The sequence below is a fragment of the Garra rufa genome, chromosome 5 (assembly GCF_049309525.1).
Source record: "Garra rufa chromosome 5, GarRuf1.0, whole genome shotgun sequence".
NCBI lineage: Eukaryota > Metazoa > Chordata > Actinopteri > Cypriniformes > Cyprinidae > Garra > Garra rufa.
Window position 1 is genome coordinate 17,366,759 of NC_133365.1, and position 26,855 is coordinate 17,393,613.

General features: G+C 39.8%; 1 protein-coding gene across 1 annotated transcript in view; it reads right to left on the bottom strand.

Annotated features, from left to right (window-relative positions):
• rasgrf2b (Ras protein-specific guanine nucleotide-releasing factor 2b) overlaps positions 1–26,855 on the bottom strand; it is a 98,608-nt gene that overhangs the window by 56,527 nt on the left and 15,226 nt on the right. Inside the window, exon 2 of the mRNA XM_073841194.1 lies at positions 1,690–1,796. Coding sequence (XP_073697295.1) covers positions 1,690–1,796 — 107 coding nt within the window. The remainder of the gene's footprint in view (positions 1–1,689; positions 1,797–26,855) is intronic.

Consider the following 26,855-nt stretch of genomic DNA (forward strand, 5'->3'; position numbering starts at 1 on the left):
TATTTACATTTTCAAAGATTCTGCAAGGAGTTCCCAAACTTTTGCATGCCACTGTATGTCAAAAGTGCACTTTGTCTTTATGTATTATCCAAGGTTTATTTCCAGTTGCATTTAAGTGAACAATGTCGACTTGTATGACTTGTATGTATAAGTCCAGTGTGGCTTGTCCAGATGTTCACAGGCACATCTGCTCATGGGTAACCCAATAATCCATTAGATTCAGCCCGATCTCCCCAGTGACGCAATACAAATGTACACTGCGGCTTGAGTATAAATCTGTATAAGGAGTATAAATCTCTGGAGTGTCAACATGTGAGTGCCTTAAATCTCTGTGGGTTTGTGTGTCTGCAGAATATTATGTGCAAGTGTGTGTGTCTCTGTGTGAAAGTTGCTAACAACAACAAACCATTGTCATAACATCATAAATTAGATTTTTTCCCCCACTCAGATCTAAAACAGTATTTGTGTCATTGTTTAAAGATGAAGTGTATAATTATTTCAATGTTAAAATACTTTTACAACTATAAATAATCCATTTAGAAGATTGATTCTCCCAAAAATAAAAACACTTAAGGCTTTTCAAAACATTTGTATGTTTGTTTGAGCATGAAAAACAACTTGCTATGGTGTCAAGTGCAAAAAACTGATTTCAACTCAGGATCCCTCAGGATCCCTCTCTTTCCATTCATGCATTTCACCTCCTGTTCTAGCTTGTTTTCTAAAGTAGCTTTCTAATAAACCTGGCATTGGATACTATGAATTTTGTTGGCTCAGTGACAAATTGCTTGTTATGTTCCTCATTTTAAGTCGCTTTGGATAAAAGCATCTGCATAAATGCAATGTATATGCTAAAACAAAACTGTACCATTAGACTTAGTCACAGTCTCAGAAGTGTTTACTTTTTTTTTAAATTAATAAAGCTACTGTTAACAATAACAATATTGCCAAATAGAGCAACAAACAATATGGAAAATGAATATGCTTAAGAAAGAAAGAAAGGAATGAAATAAAATAAAATAAAAATGTATATATAATTATAAAAAATAAAATAAAATAAATTTTTTAATAAAAATAAAATAAAATAACATTTCCAACTTTCTACACAGAAAAAAACAAACAAATACAATCTGATTCAGAAATTGTTGAGGGGAAAAAAATTAATCCCAGCATACTAAAAGAAAACTGTTCCACTAGTTTTAAGTTGCTAAAAACTCTATCTTGCCTAGGGCAGTGAGAAAAAGCTGGTACATCCTCAAAAAAAAAAAAAAAAAATAGGTGGATGACGCTCCTGGCAATAGTCTGAAATTACAGTTTAATACTCAGACTGGCTCTAAGGCAGATCTGTGATACAACAAATAAAGCAGTTTAAGCTTTCTTTAGAGATTTGTCTCCTGGAGATGAGATGTATAAAATATGACTGCGAAGTTTGATCTTAGGCTGCACATCTGAGCACCAGGGAGAGGAGGACAACTGTGCTGTCAACCTCAGTGCGGCTTATTTGTTGCTGTGCTGCTCTGCAGTGACAGGGATAAATGTACAATGCGCTTGACTTAACCCACTCTGATATGTCTCTTTCTTATTATGATGATTTTATTCTTTCAGTCTCAGAGTAAAGCTTCTTTAGCACTGCTAAATATTATCCTTGACTGAGCAGGATACAAAAAACAAACACACACAAAGCCACACTACCTGGCCTGCTGGATGGCCTCCACCCATTCGTCACATTCTGACTCCTCCTCTGTCCGCAGTTCCAGAGGCTTCTGTCCATCATGCCCGAAGACGACGAGGAAATAATGCTAAAGAGACAGACAGATACAAAATGAGAAGTTGATCCTACGTGCCTTCAAACTGTGTTAGAGACACTTTCCACAAATAGTGCACTTTGGTTAAAATTATTTAATGGTTGTGTAAAACAACACCCTTTTTATCGCTTTGTCAAAAACAGCTCTGTTCACAGTGACCCGTTTCAGTGCATGCCTCTTTAAATGATAATGAGCTGCTGCTCACTCCACCCCTCTTTTCAATTTTTTGTGTATTCGATGACACATTACCATTAAAAACAAAACAAATCCACTGCGTCCTCAGTGGCTTGATGTCAGGAGAAAATGAAGACCCTTATGTTCACTTTTACATCCAAATACAAAACACCTGCACTGCTTACGAGACATTGCTGTCGCTACAGCTGCTGGAGCGCTGAGAAAATGGCGGACAGAATACAACTGGCTGAGGGCAGAAATATGCTAATACGGGACAGTCCGTCAGTGGTCGTGGACGGGGCCTGAGCAGTATGACATCATACAGCTCAGACAATCAAAAATGGCTTGATAATTGAGACTGTTCAGGATTTTTGGGGATTAAAAAATGTTTGCATCCTTAAAAGGGACCTATTATGCAAAAAAAAATTTAAGGTATTTAAACGCAGTTGTGTGGCCACAGTGTGTGAAAACAATCAGCCTATAACAGTAAAAATCCACCCACTCATTTTTTTATAATCCCAAGAAATCATAAACAGTCTCTTTGAACACACAATTCCAGATTTCTCCCTACGTACACGTCATCGTATGGAAAAATCCTGCCCATTTGTGACGATCTCTACCCTGTTAGTATAGACACAGCCCTAAGTGTGCACCAAAGTGGCAGAAAAAAAATCTGTAAAGTCCCCTATATGTTTAGGGATCAATACCAACACTTCACATGTGAATATCATCTCCAGTCAAATTAAGTTTCACATTTTTTTTTCATGTTTGTTTTCCAAATTGCCTTTATGAAAGAGCTTATTTTAAACCGATTCCAGTTTGAACATATAAAGCTGAACACCACTACTAAGAGTTTCTGGCATTTTCAGTGCATGAGATTGTTGTAACGCCAGGCCAGCAGAGGGAGCCCTTTGTAGAGAGGAATATGTTGAGGAATTTTGTGGACTGTGCCATTTAGTTGGTTTTAATGATGCCCTAAAAGGCATTTTTCGTAATGGACTCAGGGACAGTTTAAACTAATTAATGCCCAACAGCAAGGGCCCTGCAACCCTTGATGAGTATATAGACGTTGCCCTGTTCCTGGCTGGTTCACATTTTACTGTGGGGGTTGTGGATGAGGAGCCCCACAATCCCACAGTACCCCTCACTCATCACCCTGCTCCCTTCACGTCTACCAAGCTACAGCCTGCTCACGTCATGCCTGCCAAGCCAAAGCCTGCTCACATCATGCCTGCTGCTTCAAGGCCCGCTTCAAGGCCCGCTCCAGGGCCTGCTCACGCCATGCCTGATGCTCCAGGGCCTGCTCACGTCATGGCTGCTGTCCCTAAGCCTGTTCACAAGATGGCCGCCATCCCAAAGCCTGTTCACAAGATGGCCGCCATTCCAGAGTCTGTTCACAAGATGTCCGCCGTCCCAAAGCCTGTTCACCAGATGGCTGCCAAAATGGCCGCTAAATCCACGCTTCATTGTGTCAACCCGGGTTTCAAGATGGTTGGCCTCCAGCATAGAGGACCCACCACTGCAGTCGGTGCGAGCAGCTGGTCCCCCTAAACTCACGTCAGCACAGCCAGCACCCGCTAGCGTCATGTCAACCAAGCCAAGTCACGTTACAGCTGCTGTTCCTGCCAGGTCAAGTCACGTTACAGCTACAGTTCCTGCCAAATCAAGTCACGTTACAGCTGATGTTCCTGCAAAGTCAAGTCAAGACACAGCAACACTTCCTGAATCAGGTCAAGACACAGCTTCACATCCTGAGTCAAGCCAAGTCACAGCTGTGCCCCATGAGTCAAGCCAAGTCGCAGCTGTTGTTCCTGAATCAAGTCAAGTTACAGCTGGGTTATCTATGTTAAGCCAAACCACAGCTGATCTTCATGAGCCAAGCCAAGTTACAACAGATCCTCCTGAGCCAAGTTGCTGCTGTTGTCCCTGAGCCAAGCCAAGCCACAGTTGATCTTCATGAGCCAAGCCAAATTACAGCTGATTTCCATGAGCCAAGCCAAGTTACAGTTGATCTTCATGAGCCAAGCCAACTTACAGCAGATCTTCATGAGCCAAGCCAAGTTACAGTTGATCTTCATGAGACAAGCCAAGTTACAGCAGATCTTCATGAGCCAAGCCAAGTTACTGCTGTTATTGCCAGAGCCACGCCATGTCTCGTCTGACCTGCTAGAGCCACGCCATGTCTCGTTTGACCTGCCAGAGCCACGCCATGTCTTGATTGCCAGTGTAATGGACCCTCCTTCAATGTCAGTGCGGACTGCAGGCATACCAATAGAGCCAACGCTCCCAAGCCAAGCAAGTCACGCAGAGCCGACGCTCCCAAGCCCCACACCTTCCAGCCCGGTGGGCATCCTATTAACCACTGCACTGCCTGTGATGGCCATCGCCATTTTAAGTGTGTGGGCTGCACACTGCATCCCAGAGGCCTTGTCCGTCCACGAGTCTGTTCCAGAGGCCTTGTCTGTCCATGAGTCCATCCAAGAGTCTGCTCCAGAGGCCTCGTCTGTTCATGAGTCTGCCCCAGAGGCCTCAACTGACCACAAGTCTGCTCTTGAGGCTTCTTCTGTCAACGAGTTTGCGCCCATACCTCCTGAGGTGTCAGCTCACGATGTAGACCCTCCTAAGGAGGTGGCGTCCATTTATGAACTCACTGCCACGTCTGCCCTAGAATTGACGCCTATGCCTCCAAAGGTGTCAGTTTTTGCTGGGGATCCTCCAATGGGGGCGGCGTCCTCCTATGAACTCTATCATGTCACGGTCAAGAAGGCCTATTATGAACTCTCTGCCTGTCATGCCACAGCCAACTCTTTCCGAGTTTTAAAAAGGCATTGTTTTGTACCTTACTTGTCCAAAGCACAAAAACCTAAAATATACAGATTAGAAATGTTTTGTATAAAAAAACACCATAAAAGGCCTTCTTTTAGATATTCCTATCAGAACACCTGTTCTGTATTAAAACCTCATAGAAACATCAAGCGCATACTGCCAACACACAGATGCTGACAAGCTCTGCAATAAAACAGATACAGCATTATGAGAGTCAGAGCACTGTGTGGCTTGAGGCCATCTGCAAGGCAAATAAACACACGCAGCCACTCAACAGCAGGTGTGAGAGGAGTTGAATCAGCTATTGTCATAATGACCTGAGGGAAAATGCATGGTGTGAGCTAGTTAGCATGTATGCTTTTATAGAGACAGTCATAAGCAGCTTTACAAAGCATATCACATGCATTTCACTTTAAATGTATTGTTTCGTGTTGTTTCCTAGAGTTACAGTCAGGTATAGCAAATCAATAATATGTGACCCTGGACCACAAAACCAGTCTTAAATAGCACGGGCATATATGTAGCAAAATTTCCTATTGTAACAAAACTTAATTTTTAATTAGAAATATGCATTGCTAAGAACTTCATTTGGACAACTTTAAAAGGGGATTTCAATATTTAGATTTTTTTGCACCCTCAGATTCCAGATTTTTAAAATAGTTCATTCTCTGCCATATATTGTCCTGACCTAACAAATAATCATGACAACAATGCTTTCAAAGCTTTCAGATGATGTATAAATCTCAAATTTAAAAAAATTACACTTATGATTAAAGAAATAAGGGGGAGAATAAAGGAAAGATACAATGTAAATAAAATAAATAATCATAAACGAAAAATAACAGAACAGAATAGAATAAAAGTCTGATTTTTTTCTGATTTCTACTTAAGTTTCAATATAGTATCATTTGACATTCAATTCAGACAGTCACACACACAAATTCTAGTTATAAACAACATCTTTAAAATTAAAAGCAAATAGCTTTGTTTATATAGGGAAATGAATTATTACTGCAATCCCTGCATAACCATAAAAACAAAAAAGACATTTGTAATTAAATATCAACTGCATCAAGCCAGCCAAACTTGAGCATTACTAACCACAGCTTGACATGTACTTAAAAAAGAGTTGCGGCTTGGCCAGTGAAAATCACTCTAACAGCATTTAACTGACACTGAGAGAAAGCAATCACAGTCTAAATGCATGAAAGCTGATCATTTTCATCCCTTGATGGCTGAATTAGCATACACTTAAAATCCAGTGGGAAATAAGTCTCAGATATATAATTAAAACTAGTTTATACTAAGTTATGCATATAAATGCAATCTGCTAATTCAAAGGTTGAGGGATCAGAAAGCAGAACATATTGCGTTTGCTTGTGGATCTGACGTTTGCATTTCTTTCACATCTGCAGCCGCCACTAATGAAACCATACTTCAGATGGTCATGCAACAGTAAACACAGTGAGCTACACTAGTTGCTTTTTGAGTCATCGCTGGATTCGCAAGAAGGAGACAAAATACAGTGCAGACATTTGAGTCAGTTTGTGACAGGAATGTACTGTATATCAGAGACAAAAAGAACTGTTTGTGTGTCCAGTATATGTACAGTATGCACACATATATAATCACAAAACTGCAGTTCAAGTCAAGTTCAAGGGATTAAGCATTCAGTGTTTTTTAGCACAGACAGGCATGAGAGGCCTTATGTAACCCTCCCTAGATCTATTTACAGTCTCTCAGGCTAGCTGCCTCTCTGGACGTCCTCCTGCACTACTCTCTGGGTGTTTAACTTGCATTTAAACAGAAGGACAAAATAAGCACCAGGCATTCTTACATACACAAAACCATCTCTACACTCTCAGAAAAAACTGTCTTTCAAAAGGTACTAATATCTACACTTCATGTTAGGGCTGGGCGATATGGCTGAAAACTATATCACGATATCAGTGTTTCATATCGGTCGATATCGATAATTATTGATATTTTTATGACCCATTTAAAATAAGGACCAGGAGAAAAATATATTACACTCAAGCATTTTTATTTTAAACTTAACCTGCCTCTGATCATAATCCCCTCAGTTATTAAGACAGAAATGTCAACAACCATGGAAAACTCAAATAATTAAAATGTAAACAAAGTCTAAAGTCACAATATACACCTAATTATCTCTTAATCCTCAATTCAAACCCCATTCATTGTTGATGAAGTGAATGGTCAAGCTAATGTATGGCCCAGAAGTACGGCTGGACCACAGGTCAGAGGTTGTTGCAAAGTACAACACAATCTTTTCTCTTGTGTCTTCTTCACAAACAATTACAATCTTTTTTTTTTTTTTTCAGAAATTCTTGTTTTAATTTTTCTGATAATCAAATGAAAGCAAAATCAGATTTATTTTTAAAAATAAAAATAAATGGAGCTTTACTTTTTAAAATTAATGCATAGAAGAAAAATTATATTCAGTTAAAAAAAGGTTTAATAATAACAGTATTTTTTCAACAATTAAGTGGTGACTCTATATTTTATTTTTTATCATATTGTTCTGTTACATGTTAAACCGTACTTTTATTTTGACAGGTTGTCGTGAAGTTTCAGTGTGTAATACAGAATGAATGATGCTAGTTTAACTAATGAAACGGTAAAATTGACCAAAAGTGACAATAACAGCAGCTTTGGAGATGTATTATGGAGTTTTTTCTGTTCATGTTAGATGCAAAGGCCAAAAATTAGCGGGAGCGTCACGTGTGCAGTATGCGTGTAGTGAAAATAAAACGCGTCTCCTCAATTCATTCATATAGAGGCAAACGGAACATGCAGGATTCTTATTGAAAAGGTGTTTTTGCATTTCAGTTTTCACAGACACTAGTCCATATCGCGATCTGAATTAATTAACAGACAAACTTTTGATTTATTGGTCCGAAAATCGACGAATTCCGCGGCATTCCGCCCTATAGTAAAATCCGTTTTTATGAATGGAGTCCGCGATCCCGTCTGTGAGGAGACATTGTAAACGCGCGATCATGTAGAGACAGAAATCAAATGCCGTCGTGTAAATCAGATAAATAACATAAGGCTATTTAGTTTGTTTAATACAACAACATGGACCCGTTCTGTATGAAAGATAACCTTAACTTCTATTGTGATCTGGCGCTATGAACTGAACGTTAAAGGGGGGCTGGGCAGGCCGACCAAGAATACAAAATATCGAACGTTTTATCGAACACATTTTTTATTGATATCGATCTCTTGTCTATCGCGATATATATCGTTATCGTTTTATCGCCCAGCCCTACTTCATGTACCAATTTGTACTTTTAAAGTACTAATATCTTTTAGTAAGGCTGGGTAAAAAAAAATGTATTTATCGATTTTAATCAATTCTCATTTTTACAAAACAATATAAATTATTAAATCCCAAGAATCAATTAGTGTAGCCTGTTTTCTGTAAACAGTCCAGGAGGCCATGGCGGATCAGGGGGCTCAGGAAGCCATGGCCGGGTAAACAGTCCAGGAGGCCATGGCGGATCGGGGGCTCAGGAAGCCATGGCCGGGTAAACAGTCCAGGAGGCCATGGCGGATCAGGGGGCTCAGGAAGCCATGGCCGGGTAAACAGTCCAGGAGGCCAAGGGCATGCTGGAGAAAGCGCCGGCTCTGGAGAGCGAGCTGGAGGAGACGCCGGCTCTGGACGGCACTCTTGAGGAGCGGGCTCTGGACGGCGCTCTTGAGGAGCGGGCTCTGGAGGACTGGACGACCCCAGCGGAGACTCTGGAGGGCTGGGCATCTCCAGCGGAGACTCTGGAGGGCTGGGCATCTCCAGCGGAGACTCTGGAAGAGCATGCTCTGGCGGTGCGGTCATTGGAGGGCGCTCTGGTGGTGCGGTCACTGGAGGGCGCTCTGGTGGCGCAGTCACTGGAGGGCTGGGTGGAACCAGCGGAGACTCGGGGATGCTGGGCAGAACCAGTGGAGACTCTGGGAGGCTGGGTGGAACCAGTGGAGACTCTGGGAGGCTGGGCAGAACCAGCGGAGACTCTGACTTGGCGGTAGCCATCTTGGGTGCAGACTCTGACTTGGCGTCCATCTTGGCCGGGGACTCAGTAGCAGCGGCCATCTTGGCCGGGAACTCAGGAACAACGGGCATCTTGGCCAGGGATTCAGGCTTGGCGGCCATCTTGGCCGGGAACTCAGGAATGGCGACCATCTTGGCCGGGAACTCAGGAACAACAGCCATCTTGTCCAGGGATTCAGGCTTGGCGGCCATCTTGGCCGGGAGCTCAGGAACGGCGGCCATCTTGGCCGGGAGCTCAGGAACGGCGGCCATCTTGGCCGGGAACTCAGGAATGGCGGCCATCTTGGCCGGGAACTCAGGAACGGAGGCCATCTTGGCCGGGAACTCAGGAACGGAGACCATCTTGGCCGGGAACTCAGGAACGGAGGCCATCTTGGCCGGGAACTCAGGAACGGAGGCCATCTTGCGTGCAGATTCTGGCGTGGCAGCCATCTTACGTGTAGACTCTGGCGTGGCAGCCATCTTACGTGTAGACTCTGGCGTGGGAGCCATCTTGTGAACTGACACTGGCGTGACGCCAGCCATCTTGTGAGCTGACGCGGCGGCCATCTTGTGAGCTGACGCTGGCGTGACGCCAGCCATCTTGTGAGCTGACGCGGTGGCCATCTTGTGAGCTGACGCTGGCGTGACTCCAGCCATCTTGTGAGCTGACGCGGCGGCCATCTTGTGAACTGACACTGGCGTGACGCCAGCCATCTTGTGAGCTGACGCGGCGGCCATCTTGTGAGCTGACGCGGCGGCCATCTTGTGAGCTGACGCTGGCGTGGCGGCTGATGGGCTTGAACGTGGAGAGGAAGCCGGAGGGCTTGAGCGCTGGGCGGTGGCCGGCAGACTAGAGCGCGGGGAGGAGGCCAGCCGCATCGGGCTGAGGACAGCGGCGGAACTTTGGAGGATGACTGGGGAATGGGGACTGGGCTGGTGGTTCGATCCATTGGAACGGTATGTGGAGGTTCTCGGCTTATGGCAGGCTGGCGCGATGTGCTGTGTCTGCGATGGGACTGGAAGATGAGACCGACCAGGATTTGAAAGTTCTTCAACTTCAAAATCAGATCTGTTTAAATATAGAATCAGGTTGATTAGCTCGATCAAGGGGAAATTACAAGAGGGAAGATCGCAGCGAATGGTCTCATCATCCAGCCCCAAAACAAACACAGCACCAAGAGCAGCTTCGTGCCAGCCTTCCTGATGGGAGAGCTCGATGAAGTCCTCCACATATCGCTCCAATTCACGAACACCTTGCCGCAGTCTCCTCAGTGCTGCCTCAGCCCGACTCATTTTCTGAAAGGGTCCGTCGTTCTGTCACATATATTGCAGGTTGAGGAGTGGAGAAGCAGACGCTGGAAACCGGAGTAAAATAAAACACTGATATTTACTTAAAGAAAACAAAACAAATTGTTTGGAGCTGACAAAAAACATGAAGTAACGTTAAAGACGGATACTGGGGTGTGAACTGACACAGACTTAAATACACAGAAGACAGGGCGTGGTTACAAACAAGATAATAAGGGGGAAATACAAATGTCGGCAAGACTAAACCAAAATAGACAAAACCAGAAGGGGGAGACAAGGACTAAACCATTTACATAGGAAACATAGGGGAAAAACACTAGGAAAACAGAACAGAACAGGACAAAACAGGCTAATCTCCTGACACTTATCCTGTCTCATGTAATCGCTCAGTGTTTTAACCATGGAGAGATGTCAATATAACAGCTTGTAAATAATAGAATGTCATGTAAAGTCACATTAAAAAAAAAACATATTTGTTGATCATAAACATCAATAGTCGGATAGAAAAATGAACTACAAATATAAATCAGTTAATTTTAACCTTGAATATTATAGTAATGTAGTACCAAACTGACTCTCATTGATATTTTACAGAATTGGTTTTGAGATTTTTTTTCTTAAGAAAAAAATTGCCATTTACTGTAACTGATATACTGTATATCCAAAATAATCTAAACAAATTGTATCATAAATCAAATTGAATCACAAGTTTGTGAATCCAAAACTAATCAAATCGTGACATTTGTGTCAAAACCCAGCCTTAGCTTTTAGGTATACAAGTATTGTTTCAGGGAAAATAAGGTACTTTTGTACTTTTTTTCAAATGGTGTACAGTCAAACCAAAAAATTTTCACTCATTTTTTTTTTTTTTACTAGTGGGTGCGGGACACTATAGTTAATTTATGTAAGTGAGGATAGCAAAATAAAATAAAATGTGACATATTATACCCAAACATTTTTCATACAGTGGACTACCAGTAAAATTGATAAAAAATTGGGAACAAAACATATTCAGACACTTACCTGACCCTGTTCTGCTTAAGTGTTTTTTCGGTAACACTTAATTTTGCTAGTCCACTTCAGACATTCTACTAACAGTAAGTAATTTTGCAACATGTCAACTAGCAGTCATTAGAATATTAGTAGACTGTCTGCTTATTATCTTCAAACACTTTATTTTGAGAGGTCCACAACATACAAAATATTTAGTACTAGAAACTTTGCAAGTATATCTCAACTTATTCTACTAAACCTAACCTAACAGTCTACTCTGAGAGGTAGTAGACACATAGTTGCAAATGAATGAGAATTAGTTGACATGTAATTGCAAAGTTACTTATAATTAGTAGTAGTGGAGTATCAAAATAAAGTGTAATAGTTTTTTTTCTTTAATTGCTAATTTGACCTTTTTACACCACAGAATGAACAAATTTTTTCTTTTTTTTCTTTGATAGGACAGTGGAGATATGACAGGAAGTGAACAGGAGATAGAGATGGGGAAAGGTCAACAAGGCAGGATTTGATCACAGGACACCCAAGGCGCAACTGCACCATATGTCAGCACACTGCCCACAAGGCTATTGGCGCCGACAGAATGAATAAATTAAGCATTGCTTGGTAATCAGTCAACAAAAGTATTGATAGTTGTGTAAATATTGTCATACTAACAGTCTGAATGTTTGGTTAATTGTAATCCATTACATACTTTTTTATCTGACATTATCAAGATACCTTTGTTCTGACACAGTTTAACAGAGTTCTTGTCATATTTTATTAGCATTTTCTAAACTATAGTGAATAAACTGATAAAGTGAGAAATGCTGAAGGTGTCTGAATGAATTTTGGTTTGACTGTATGTAAGCTATTGGTAAACCTATTAGAACTTACTTAAAGGGAAATTCTGTCATCATTCTGTTACCAGCATTCTTCAAAATATCTTTTGTTTTCAACAGAAGAAAGAAACTCATACAGGACTGAGTGTGAGGGTGTCACAGCCGGTGCTGGATTGACGAGGCGAAAGTCAAAGTCAAATAACGAATACTTTTAATCTTGATTTCCAAGGAAGAGACAGGGGATTTCCACACACACTGAGCACATGAACATCAAAAATGACCGACAAAGGACTGAACTCAAAGACTGACTTATAAAGCAAACTAATCAAGCTACACAGGTGAAAACGATAATGACTTAACAAGGACTAATCACAGGACTAAACCAAATCATACAAACTGACAGGGGGAGACAGAAGGAGAAACCAAATCTCAACAGTGCAAACACAAGGCAAAAGACAGGAAACATAAGGAGACATGTGACAGAGGGTAAGTAAATGATGACAAAATGTTTATTTTTGGGTGAACTATTCCTTTAAATATCCAAATTACACCAAATACACAAAATAATATTCTTTTTAGCAATGTCATATGACCCTTTAATTGATATAGTTTGATAAACCTTATTGTACCAAAGTTTTGCTAAATGTTTAAAACAGCTACAATATTGTGCAGCATCCAGAGGCTTTTTTCAAGCAACAGACTAAAGAGCAGCTTTGGTGATAGGATGAGACAAAAACAATGTCAAAACAAATACACAGACATCAGAGTTAATACAGAACACAATATTACATCTCTGCAATCATAAGCCCTGGAGAAATCTTTTAAATGTTCTATTGCAAGGCTCTAGCGTATACTGATATTTCCTGCGATAACAGGAAGCAAGCAATTTGCTCAAACCCGTAACACCTAAAACTCTTACTAAAGAAAACAATCAGATTTTACACAAAAAGAACATTCAAAAAGAAGTTCAACTCCAATTAATGACAAATGGCCTGACAACAATCATATGAAATTAACATATGATAATCATTTCAGGACATATTTAGAATAGCCAGGCAATGAATGTATTTGCTGTACATGTATTGAAAAAACACTAAAACATATCAAAAATATGCTCACTTTAAAATCCTGACAAAGCGACCCACATCAGAAGTAGCCCACACTGATGCTGACCTAGTAAACTAAATCATCAGCACTCTGCCCCTTTACACGCCTGAGCTCCTTTCAATGAGGGTGAGAATGGACTGGTGACCTCTCCACTCACAAGCAGTTATGTCGGTCTTTTCCCCTGGAATGGCTTGACTGAAATACTTCCTAACCTATTTCCTCACACAAGTCATACATTTGCAAAATGCTGAAGCCCTGTATTCACAAGGCCATGCCCCAGAGCACTGACTTATATGAAGAGTGACTATTTTGGGCTGAGCGCTTATATGGAAGAGGTACACACAGAATGCTCTTGTTCGACTCACAGGAGGGCACTGAACTATGCCGCCGCATTAGTGCCCAAGGCCAACACAAACCAACAGGCCTGGTGAGCAGGGTAAAGGTTTGGCCCAACACCTCTAAATTGAGCCACCGAACTCTCCACCAATACGCAAATTCATCACTGCATGTATCCGCAATAGTAATTTTGCTCTGGAAATCTGCCAAGCCTACAGAAGGGAAAAGCAGAGCGGGTGGGTGAGAGAGACAGAACCTCTTGCATAACATTTCTTAACAAGTGTCAAGCATATTTTTAAACCGTCACTTCACCTAACAAATCCCGTTGCCATGACGACGCAGTGCTCTGCGCAAGAGCGGCACTCAATAATGCTTTTTGCTTTGCATTCATTACTACGCCATTATTCGTTCAGCGCCTTGCCGATCTTCATTTAAAGTTCCTCATCTATTAGGCTGACAGGAGGTTGTTCTGAATACGTTTGCATTTAGCAAATCATATTTGCCATGATCTCTGCGTCGTAAATGACGGTATATGTTGAAAAAACAGCCTATAGGTGATTTTTGCTGGTTTGATCTGGTTTAAACAGTTTAAGGATGTCAGCCTACTGGTTTTTCAGCCTGACAAGTACTCAAGCCTGCTATAAAACCAGCAAAGCAGAAGAAACCGGGACTAATCTGTTGAAAAAAAAAAACAGCATATGCTAGTTAGTTATGTTTTGAAGCGTGGCTGCTGGTTTAAGTTGGTTTAAGCTGGTCGTGTGGTGGTCCTAAGCTGCTCCTGAGCAGGAATTAGTTGCTTAGGACCAGCACATAACCAGCTAAGGACCAGCTTAAACCAGATCATGACCAGCAGCCATGCTTCAAAACTTACCTAACCAGCAACCCTGTTTTTTTCAACAGGGTAATCAGGCCTATATTAAAAATAAAGGTTCTTTATTGGGATCTATGGTTCTATAAAGAATCTTTAACATCCATATAAAAAGGTTCTTTTTAAAATGTTCTTCACACTAATACAAAAATGGTTAGTTTAAGAACTATTCACTGAAAGCTTCTTTTGTTCAGCGACTTCATTTAAAGAGCCCCTATTATGCCATTTTAAGGTTTAAAGGTTTAAGGTAAATACTCACAATTCTGACTTTTTTTTTTTAGAATTGCATGATAAAACTCATAATTGGAGGACAATAAAGTCAGAATTGTAAGATAAAAACACAATTCTGACGTTTTTTCTCAGAATTGCATGATATAAACTCATAATTGCGATAAATGATATCAGGATGGTGAGATAAAAACACATTTCTGAATTTTTCTCAGAATTGCATGATATAAACCCATAATTGCGAGAAATTAAGTCAGAATTGCAAAATAAAAACTCACAATTCTGACTTTTTCTCAGAATTGCGAGATAAAAACTCATAATTGCAAGAAATACAGTCAGAATTGTGAGATAAAAACTCATAATTGCGAGAAATAATCACATTTGCAAAATAAAAACTCACAATTCTGACTTTTTCTCAGAAATGCGTGATATAAACTCAAAATCGTGAGAAATAAAGTCAGAATTGTGAGATAAAAACTCATAGTTGTGAGAAATAATCAGAATTGCAAGATAAAAACTCACAATTCTGACTTTTTTCTTAGAATTGCATGATATAAACTCATAATTGAGATAAATAATATCAGAATTGTGAGATTAAAAAAACATACAATTTTGACTTTTTTCTCAGAATTGCATGATATAAACTAAGATAAAAACTTTCACACAATTGTGAGTTTATATCATGCTATCCTGAAAAAAGTCATTCATTCAAAGCAGTTAAAAGATTCAATCTCTCTAAACCCCTCCTTTCTGTGAGCCTATACTCTGCTCTGATTGGTCAGATGGTCCAGTCCATTGTGATTGGTCTACAGCGAATAGCGCCTCATAAACAATACTTGCCATTTTACACACTTTCAGCTTTACAACTTTGCAGATCGTTTGCACTCTCATACAGCTACATTACACACTGCATGAAGGCAATACTTAAAATGGCATAATAGGGGCACTTTAAACTTCCTCGTCTATTATGCTGACAGGAAATTGTCATTTGGCTCACCTTTTGCAAATATATTTGACGTCATCTCAGCACATGACAGTGATCTATTGAAAACTAAAAACAACCTAAGGGGATTTTTGTTGGTTTAATCTGGTTTTAAGACTTTTAGCCTGTCTACCAGCCAGTCTGACAAGCACTCAAACCCACTATAAAACCAGTGAAACAGAGCAGACTAAGCTTATTTAGGTTGGGAAATCACCTATATTTTTGGAACCTTTATTTTTAAGGGTGTAGGGTGGTTCACTTTCGCTTCACTTCACATATTTGTCTAGATTAGCAGAACTTGTCCATTTATGCATTTTACTCATTGGAGAAAGGAAGAAGAGATGTAGCTGTCAGCTTCGCTGTTGGTTTTTCAGAAAAAGTGTTGATGTTGGCCGTCTGGATCAAATAGATGACGCTTTCTGCTCTCACTCCTGCTGGGTGATTACTGATACTGTTTACAATCATGCAGTTTAACTGTCTGTACAGTAGTTATCTTTACAGCTACAGCCAGACTTAAAGCAATCAATCACAAAGCAATATTCGCTACTGTCATAATACACCTCTGTGGTATGTTTATAACAGACGGATGACACTAAAAGAAATGGAGCAGGTCCTGCCTTTTCTCAGAGTGACAGTGCACTATTTTTCAAGCTTTCAGTCAAGTTTTTATGGAATATATTGTAATATCCCACCTCAGTTATTTCTTGACATGCACGTAATATTTAACACAGAGAATAAAGTGGCCTGTCAATAATATTTGCCTTGGATGTTAGAGTTATGAAGCCATTACTTAAGGCTGGAATACAGTACACAATGTTTGCCCAGATTTTTGTCCTGATTTGCAGTCTGGATAAGTCAACACTAGCTTCCTAAAGTCAGAGCCAGTCTGGAGATTTTACACAGTTGGAGTTGAAACAGAAAAAGATTTATTTAGCTTCAGACTATAGTTCTGTCCTGCATACAGATTTGTAGAAATGTTTCATATTTTGAGCAATTTTAAAACACTTATTGTTTTTATTTCCCATGCATTACCTAGTAATGAGCTGCAGCATGTTTCCATACAAGTTTGTTGTGTTCAGAATGACTTGAAAGTCTGGTAGTGTGTGATTCTCAAGGTTGTTTTTTTTGTGTAAAAATCTACAGTCACCTAGTGTTTTAAAACTTGTTAATTACGTAGGCTGTTCCAGCTTTTAGTTTGCAAACTAACTATGCCAGTCTTGCAGCATAGCCATTCTGATTAGGCTGGTCTTTTGTGGTGGTTTTAGAGGGGTTTATTGCAACTGACAGTTGGTAGATCATCTTACTGACCAGCAGACAAGCTTAAACATACTAAGACTGGCAAACTAAATATAATTGGTGTGGAGTGAACCCGAAGCTCAACTTTGTTTGAAGAGAGATGTTATTTTACTCTGAGATCATACCGTATATACCAAGTAACACAAATTGACAGGCTAATATGCAACATAGGCTCATTGGAAATGCGTGCCCCAATATACATTTAAATTAACATACCTATATGTACAAATCACTGCAGTTTCCAGTTGAAATGAATACTAGAGGCAGTAAAACTCAAACAACTTTTATTTGTTTTCACACAAAGTATGATTTACATGTGCAGAAGTTTGATTAATGAAGCCTAACACTAGCAGAATATTATGTTATGACTTTAAAACAATTGTAACATCCTGCCCGATTTAAAAAACTGATACTTTTGAATGTTGCTGTCACATATAAAGGTTCATATGCATATGATGCATGCATAAGTTTTCTAATTCAATAGTTACTCGGTAACTTCTGTGATACAGTGCACTTGAGTAATGAAGAGCTCCAGTACGGACCCCGTGAAACTACAGTTTGACAAAACAGCTCCAATCCGCATAAGGAAGTTAAAATAGCATGGCTGCATCAACAAATGCTTTTTATATCACTTTTGCATTTGTTAAAATTATCGGTTAGGTTTAGGGTTGGGTACATATCTCAAGAAGAAAAAAACAGCAATACGTGCCTGTACTAATGTGATAAAAACATGCCATGTATTGAACGTGTTTTAGCATGACTCTGGACATTTCACTTTGAAACTGCCGTGAAAATGCAGTAAATAAGTAACTACGGTGTTGCAGAAATGTATAGAGGCAAGTATTTCCAATGAGCCTGGGCTGGAATATATTGAAAGTGTTGTCTTATTATACAGTCGTGGCCAAAAGTTTTGAAAATAACAGAAATATTAGTTTTCACAAAGTTTGCTGCTAAACTGCTTTTAGATCTTTGTTTCAGTTGTTTCTGTGATGTACTGAAATATAATTACAAGCACTTCATACGTTTCAAAGGCTTTTATCGACAATAACACGACATTTATGCAAAGAGTCAGTATTTGCAGTGTTGGCCCTTCTTGTTCAGGACCTCTGCAATTCGACTGGGCATGCTCTCAATCAACTTCTGGGCCAAATCCTGACTGATAGCAACCCATTCTTTCATAATCACTTCTTGGAGTTTGTCAGAATTAGTGGGTTTTTGTTTGTCCACCCGCCTCTTGAGGATTGACCACAAATTCTCAATGGGATTAAGATCTGGGGAGTTTCCAGGCCATGGACCCAAAATGTCAACGTTTTGGTCCCCGAGCCACTTAGTTATCACCTTTGCCTTATGGCACGGTGCTCCATCGTGCTGGAAAATGCATTGTTCTTCACCAAACTGTTGTTGGATTGTTGGAAGAAGTTGCTGTTGGAGGGTGTTTTGGTACCATTCTTTATTTATGGCTGTGTTTTTGGGCAAAATTGTGAGTGAGCCCACTCCCTTGGATGAGAAGCAACCCCACACATGAATGGTCTCAGGATGCTTTACTGTTGGCATGACACAGGACTGATGGTAGCGCTCACCTTTTCTTCTCCGGACAAGCCTTTTTCCAGATGCTCCAAACAATCGGAAAGAGGCTTCATCTGAGAATATGACTTTGCCCCAGTTCTCAGCACTCCATTCGCAATACTTTTTGCAGAAGATCAATCTGTCCCTGATGGTTTTTTTTTTGGAGAGAAATGGCTTCTTTGCTGCCCTTCTTGACACCAGGCCATCTTCCAAAAGTCTTGGCCTCACTGTGCGTGCAGATGCGCTCACACCTGCCTGCTGCCATTCCTGAGCAAGCTCTGCACTGGTGGCACTCCGATCCCGCAGCTGAATCCTCTTTAGGAGACGATCCTGGTGCTTGCTGGACTTTCTTGGACGCCCTGAAGCCTTCTTAACAAGAATTGAACCTCTTTCCTTGAAGTTCTTGATGATCCTATAAATTGTTGATTTAGGTGCAATCTTAGTAGCCACAATATCCTTGCCTGTGAAGCCATTTTTATGCAACGCAATGATGGCTGCACGTGTTTCTTTGCAGGTCAACATGGTTAACAATGGAAGAACAATGATTTCAAGCATCACCCTCCTTTTAACATGTCAAGTCTGCCATTCTAACCCAATCAGCCTGACATAATGATCTCCAGCCTTGTGCTCGTCAACATTCTCACCTGAGTTAACAAAACGATTACTGAAACGATCTCAGCAGGTCCTTTAATGACAGCAATGAAATGTAGTGGAAAGTTTTTTTCGGGATTAAGTTAATTTTCATGGCAAAGAAGGACTATGCAATTCATCTGATCACTCTTCATAACATTCTGGAGTATATGCAAATTGCAATTATAAAAACTTAAGCAGCAACTTTTCCAATTTCCAATATTTATGTAATTCTCAAAACTTTTGGCCACGACTGTAGATCCTACCATATATACCAGATGTAACACCTATTGGCAGGCTAATAATAGTGTTTCAATAAGCAAGACTTCTGTTTGTATATATATATATATATATATATATATATATATATATATATATATATATATAAACAAACATATTGAAAAAACTTAACATTCTAGGTGCAAATTTAGCTGTTGAGCAAACATGAAGTGTGGTTTCAATCACTGGTGAGCATGGAGCGGGAAATGGAAAACCAAGAGGGTGGCTGGAGTGGAGTGATTACAGAACACTTTCAGCAAGAGGAGAAATTGCTGTCACTCCACTTCACTCATACATTCTGCAGAAAAAAAAACCTTAGGCTGGTTTAAGTTGTTATTTTTGGCAGGGTTTTGGCAGTAGGAGCATCAAGCTCACAGACCCTGTGTCTGATCAGTGCCTCCACAGGAGGATCAGATGAAAATAATATTTAGTTCAGTGTTTTCCTACTGATCACATTATCAACACAGACGATAGGAATCTCAGGTAGTCAGGACAAGTAGACTAGTGCTCAAGCCATAAATCCTGATGTGTGTGAACAGGTGAAATATGGTTAAAGGAATAGTTCACCCAAAAATGACAATTCTGTCATTAATTCTGCTCAACCACATGTTGTTCAAGACCTCCATTCATCCTCAGAACACAAATTATGATATTTTTGATGAAATCCGAGAGCTTTCTGACCCTGCATATACAGCAACGCAACTACCTTGTTCAAGACTGACACGGAAGTGAACAAATTGTTGTAGAAAGTCATTATTTCTTCCTTTGTGTAGCTGTCTATACAGGGTCAGAAAGCTTTTGGATTTCATCAAAAATATCTTAATTTGTGTTCTGAAGATTAATGAATTTCTTACGGGTTTGAAGCGTCATGTGGGTATAGATAGATGGATTCAGAGGACATTTTAAATATACATTTAAAAACAAAACACTTGGTAGTGATTTGGATTCATAGGAAAAATGTACAACAGTACAACTGATGAAGTATTCATGAAACTTTTTCCATTTGATTAATGTGCAGCACTTACACTCTTATGACTTATTATGGGAGAGTAAGAGTAAGGAGTGTTATAAGAGTTTTGATTATGTGGGAGAATGTGTGGATTGGATTGATTTTTACTTGCCACTTGAATCTGCAAATATTAGAAGGAAGTAAAATCACTTCCTTAAAGACGAAGTGTGCAATTGCTGTGCCACCATTTGGATTTGCCAAAAAAAAAAAAAAAAAAAAAAAAAACCTTGACTAGGCTGAGTGATATGGCTAAAAATGTTCATATCAGTCAATATCGATAATTATCACTATAAGTTTCACATTTTTATTTATTTCAAGTTTAAAGGCATATTTTTGCTCCTAAATGAAAGCTGTAGAAACCACACTGTTAATTGGGGTTTTAAACTATTCTTCATGGTCTGAATGTGACGAAAACAGTAACATTTGTAAAAATTATAACAAACTTATTTTTATATGGTGAAATTTAATTATTCTGACTGTTTGAGTTTTATTCAAATTAGTTACCATTGGTCTTCCATAGTAGCATACATTTAGATTATGCAGAAAAACACAGTTAAACCCACACATATAGCACCTCAAAGCCACAGTAAAAATGTAACCGGTTTCCAGTCATTTGTATGAAAAACAGTAGTTTAAATACATTTAGTATAAATGCACAAACACTATAGCTTAATTACAAAAAATACTGTAATTATATTCTATTACTCTTTAATACATTTAATACACTAATAATATAATACAATTCAATATAAATATCCCACATTTTTTACACAGTACTATAATGCAGTTAGTGTTACTACAGTAAATCCATAGTAAATTTGTAGACTGAAAAGCCTTCGTACTGTCATTGCGGACAGTCTTTCTCCTGTTTGTAAGTGCTGTTTTGTTTAGCTTTCAACTATTTTAAATATATTTAAATATTTCTTGTGTTCTTCGATGAATTCAAGCACTTCACACTGGATCTCAAAGCGCTCACAAACGCATCTGCTCTAATAAGCCTGCGCTGCGCTGCTGTTTGAACTTTGGGCCGAGCGGATAAACAGTCCGTGTGGCGCAATTTAAATGAGTAGATGCGTTCACTTTTGGCAAAAAGTTATGCGTTTTAAAATGAAAACGCACTAGTTTAAACGCAGCCTCAGAGTGCAAGAAAATGACCTAAATTCTAAATTATCTAAATTATGATTGTTTTTGGAAAAAAAAAAAAAGAAAAAAAAAACAAACAAAAAAAACATACTAATAATATTATAGGCGCACCTCAGGAAACCTAAAATAATTTAAAACATGCATTTCAAGACCCCTTTAATGAAAACAACCCAAATTAAAACAGATTTGCAATAATACAAAGCAACAAAACAGCAGGCTTCGCATCCCAAAACAATATTTTTTTCACGGGGACCTGTCATTTTAATGCTCCCAATCTAGAGCTTATTTCTGAGGCTAATTTTCAAACCTGAACAGCTGGGAATAAGTTTCTCCATCTCTTCTCTTAATCTAGTAAAAATAATATCTTAAGCTGGAAGATTTCCTCACAAAACGTTTTGGTAATGAGGAACACTGGGACGAAAGACTTTCACTGAGGAGCTACTGTAGTTTAATGCCGAAATACATCAGCGTAATTGGAAAAGATTCACATTATGTCTGATCTCGTTCTTCCGATGGTAATGGTAATGATAATACTCGAGGCGCCATGGTGGTGCAACTGTCATGGGGCGTGATAGATTTCATACATTAAAAGTGTATGAATTTGTGATCATCTGCTTTTGTGTGAAGATGGATGAGCTTACATAAGATGCCGAAGGGGGAAAAAAAGGATGGTCATGGCCCTGGAAATAGTCTCTTAATATGAATAATTAACATGAGCTGTTCAATAATAGCAGCTGATTTACTGTAGACATTGAAATGTGTGTGCAAATTAAAATAAATACTACTCTATTTATTGACACCAGCCTCATGTTAGTGTCTAGACCAAATCAGCCTACAAGACAAACTACACTCCCCACTTTTTTGAACTTTTGAGAACAACACCTACCCCCTTTCATTGTGTCTAGATATATCTATATCTATTTAGTTATAGTTATAAATCTTTACAGTCTAATTCAACCTGATAAAAATCCCTGTATATTAAGCATGATGTTTTATGAACACAAGCACATCATGTCCAGCTGTGTGTGATGGCAGCAGCAGGATGACATAACTCCCACTCGGGTGTGAACAGTAATGAGATGGCCAGCAGCGATTCTTTAATGTTATTAATAACTGCAGTCAGGAGAGCAAATGTGTAATCTAATATCATCATGACGTCAATGGTCATGGCTCAGCATATATTAGGTGGATGGATTCATATTTAGACTGGTTTACAGGTGTGCACATTAGCTATGTTTCAAAACCTAATGAGCTGCCTACATCTCGATAACCAGCTAGCGTTTAAGACAGCATGATAACCTCACGGAAACATCAGGGGTGACTGAACTGAAACAGTCTACAAAGCAGGAATGGTAACTTACGTAGATACAAAATGCATCCGACTGACCCTTCGCAGGGAGTTTCAAGTCAAAGTCAAAGTCAACTTTATTGTCAGTTCTGCCACATGTACAAGACATACAGAGAATTGAAATTGCGTTACTCTCAGACCCATGGTGCACACAAGTAACATTAAATACAAACAGAAACATTAAATGCAAACAGTAACATTAGATACAAAGAATAAATACAAATAAACATTAAATACAAACTGTAACATTAGATACAAAGAATAAATACAAATAAACATAATATATAAAATGAAAAACACAATATACAAGTAAGGGCACATGGTAGAGAGTGCAAACCATGTAAACATGTAAACAATATAGTGCAACAGAGCTTGTAATGTGTAAAAGTGTCAGAGCCGTCTTGTAACTGTCTATGAGTAGGTGAGGTAGTTGGTAGACCAATGCTGCACAAAGTGACTGGTGCAGGTCAGTGTGTGCGTGCATGCGTGCGTGCGCGCGTGCGTGTGTGTCAGAGTTCAGAAAGTTTGTGGGGCAGAAGAGGAGAGTGAGGGGAGTGGGGGCAGAGTAGGGAGAGAGTTGAGCTTCCTGACAGCCTGATGGGTGAAGCTGTCCTTCAGTCTGCTGGTCCTGGCCTGGAGACTCTGCAGTCTCCTCCCTGATGGCAGCAGGCTGAAGAAGCTTAGTCATTAAAGCAGGAAGGAGATGACTTTTTTGGTACCGGAATGATCGTGGTTGCTTTGAGACAGGTGGGGACAACAGCCTGGGAGAGTGAGATGTTAAAGATGTCTGTGAAGACATCAGTGAGTTCCACTGCACAGTCTCTCAGTACACGACCAGGAATGTTGTCAGGACCCGGAGCTTTGCGAGCGTTGATCCTGCTGAGGGATCTACTCACACTGTCCGGGGACATCACCTGAGTCATCACCTGGTCACCTGGTCAGTTTGATTGACAGGTTGTCTGACAATCATAATGTCGAATCTCAGGACAGTAGATTAACGTTGGTGGACTTGAACTTGAAAAAATTGTGTGTATTGATGCCTTTCTGCCTTTATTTTTTTATCAAAAAAGTGCATGATAAATAAAGATATTTTCTCTCAAAAGAAAAACGTTGAGTCTGTACCGCCTTAACGAGTTGTCATACTTTCGAATCTTCTTCAATTGAGTGCTCAAAATATCACGTTTTTTTGTGCTAATATGTAATGTGTACCTAGTGCAGCTTCAGGTTTCAAGGTAAACCACCATCTTACTAAAATAGTTCTGTAGCACACAGATTTCATAATCATTGTAAAGTTGCTACACTATATTGCCAAAAGTATTCGCTCACCTGCCTTGACTCGCATATGAACTTAAGTGACATGCCATTCCTAATCCATAGGGTTCAATATGACGTCGATCCACCCTTTGCAGCTATAACAGCTTCAACTCTTCTGGGAAGGCTGTCCACAAAGTTTAGGAGTGTGTTTATGGGAATTTTGACCATTCTTTCAGTAGCGCATTTGTGAGGTCACACACTGATGTTGAGGGCGAGAAGACCTGGCTTTCAGTCTTTGCTCTAATTCATCCCAAAGGTGTTCTTTCGGGTTGAGGTCAGGACTCTGTGCAGGCCAGTCAAGTTCATCCACACCAGACTCTGTCATCAATGTCTTAGTGGACCTTTGTGCACTGGTGCACAGTCATGTTGGAAGAGGAAGGGGCCAGCTCCAAACTGTTCCCACAAAGTTGGAAGCATGGAATTGTCTAAAATGTCTTGGTATGCTGAAGCATTCAGAGTTCCTTTCACTGGAACTAAGGGGCCAAGTCCAGCTCCTGAACAACAATCCCACACCATAATCCCCCCTCCATCAAACTTTACATTAGGCAAAATGCAGTCAGAAAAGTACCGTTCTCCTGGCAAATGCCAAACCCAGACTCGTCCATCAGATTGCCAGATGGAGAAGCATGATTCGTCACTCCAGAGAACGTGTCTTCACTGCTCTAGAGTCCAGTGGCGGCGTGCTTTACACCAATGTATCCGATGCTTTGCATTGCACTTGGTGATGTATGGCTTGGATGCAGCTGCTCGGCCATGGAAACCCATTCCATGAAGCTCTCTGCGCACTGTTCTTGAACTAATCTGAAGGTCACCTGAAGTTTAGAGGTCTGTAGCGACTGACTCTTCAGAAAGTTGGTGACCTCTTCGCACTATGCGCCTCAGCATCCGCTGACCCCGCTCCGTCAGTTTACGTGGCGGAGTTGCTGTCGTTCCCAAACTCTTCCACATTCTTATAATACAGCTGACAGCTGACTGTGGAATATTTAGGAGTGAGGAAAATTTAACGACTAGACTTGTTGCACAGGTGGCGTCCTATCACAGTTCCACGCTGGAATTCACTGAGCTCCTGAGAGCGAGCCATTCTTTCACAAATGTTTGTAAAAACAGTCTTCATGCCTAAGTGCTTGATTTTATACACCTGTGGCCATGGAAGTGATTGGAACACCTGATTCAGATTATTTGGATGGGTGAGCGAATACTTTTGGCAATATAGTGTATTTATTTTGCTACACCGGCAGTTATAAAGTAATGTGGGGAGTAAAACACCCTATGATGTGAAAAGCACCTGTGATACAGTTGTTCTGCATTCTAATTAAAAGTTAAGACACAAAGCGTCTTTTGTTTGTCATTCTTCGAACATTACAGTTCTGATAATTAGTTGTGAACCCACTATTTCCTAAGAATGTGTCAATTAATGTAGACTTCTAATTGCTTTGTGTAATAATTAAGAATATAGACATATTTTGGTTTAGAACTGTATTGTTTTGTCAGTTATGCTGCGTTCCAGGCAACACGTTACCCATGTTTTTCCAACCTTCTACCCCTGAAATGGCACTGGAATGGCAGACAAACCTGTAACTTCCCACCCGTGAACTCATACTAGATCAATGTACTCCCAGTTCAGCACTCTGACATCACATAGCCCGTCAAACAACAATGGCAGCCCCTACGGATGCGGTGTTTATGCAGTTTGGTGTGACTTGCCTGGAACGCTACAGAGTTGTGAGTCGTGGTTTGAAGTTGTGACTTACAGATTCAAAAACCTGCCTGGAACGCAGCATTAGTCACGTTAGCACTCTGCTAATGTCTACACCATTATCGTTTTGTGAAGTGTTTAGTTTAACAGTTAAAATTTAGCCGTGGGTATTTTTCACTTGCATTGTATGTGGAAAGACCAATCACAGCAGACCTGGCCAGCTGACCAATCAGAGCAGAGTAGCCTTATGTAAGGGAGGGGTTTACCAAACTTAAGCTCAAAACTGCTTCGAAGGAATCGTTTTGAAATGATTGCAAAATGATTCTAATATTAAATCTATATTCTGAGAAAATTACAATGTTTTCTGACCTTAGATGTATTTAAACCTGTTGTAAGGGACTCCAACACAGTATTAGGACACTTATATTAAAGTACCATATAAAATACCATATGACCTGCTTTTTAACTTAAGAGCGTGTGTGTTAAATGTTTCTGGGTTTTAGATGCTTTCAGTTTTTTTTTTAGCAGTATCAAAAACAGTCCATTATGCTGCTTGATATTGCAAAAGTGTATTTGTTATCAGATTTTAATTTAATATCATAATCATAATCACCGGTTTAATTAACTGTTTAATTTTACAGTGTACTGTACTTTGTGCTTTATTTATTTGGTAAAACCTTACAATAAGGTTCATTAGTTAACATTGGTTAACTACATTAATTAACAAACTAAGAATGAACAATATTTCTACAGCATTTATTAATCTTAGTTAATGTTATTTTAGCATTTACTAATGCATTATTAAAATCACAAATTGTGTTTGTTAAAGGAACCGTATGTAGGATTGTGGCCAAAACTGGTACTGCAATCACTTTCAAAATACTGTAGAACGGTGTATCCCCTCCCTCTCCTCCCTGACTCGAGTTTGCCAGCTAAGCTGCAGGATCCTGCAGGATACTAGGCTGCTACAAGGAGTTTCCAATGGCAAGTGTCCAGTCCTACACAGTAATTTTTTTTCTTCTGTTAATTATGTTTATGCTTCACGATAGATGTTTTGCGA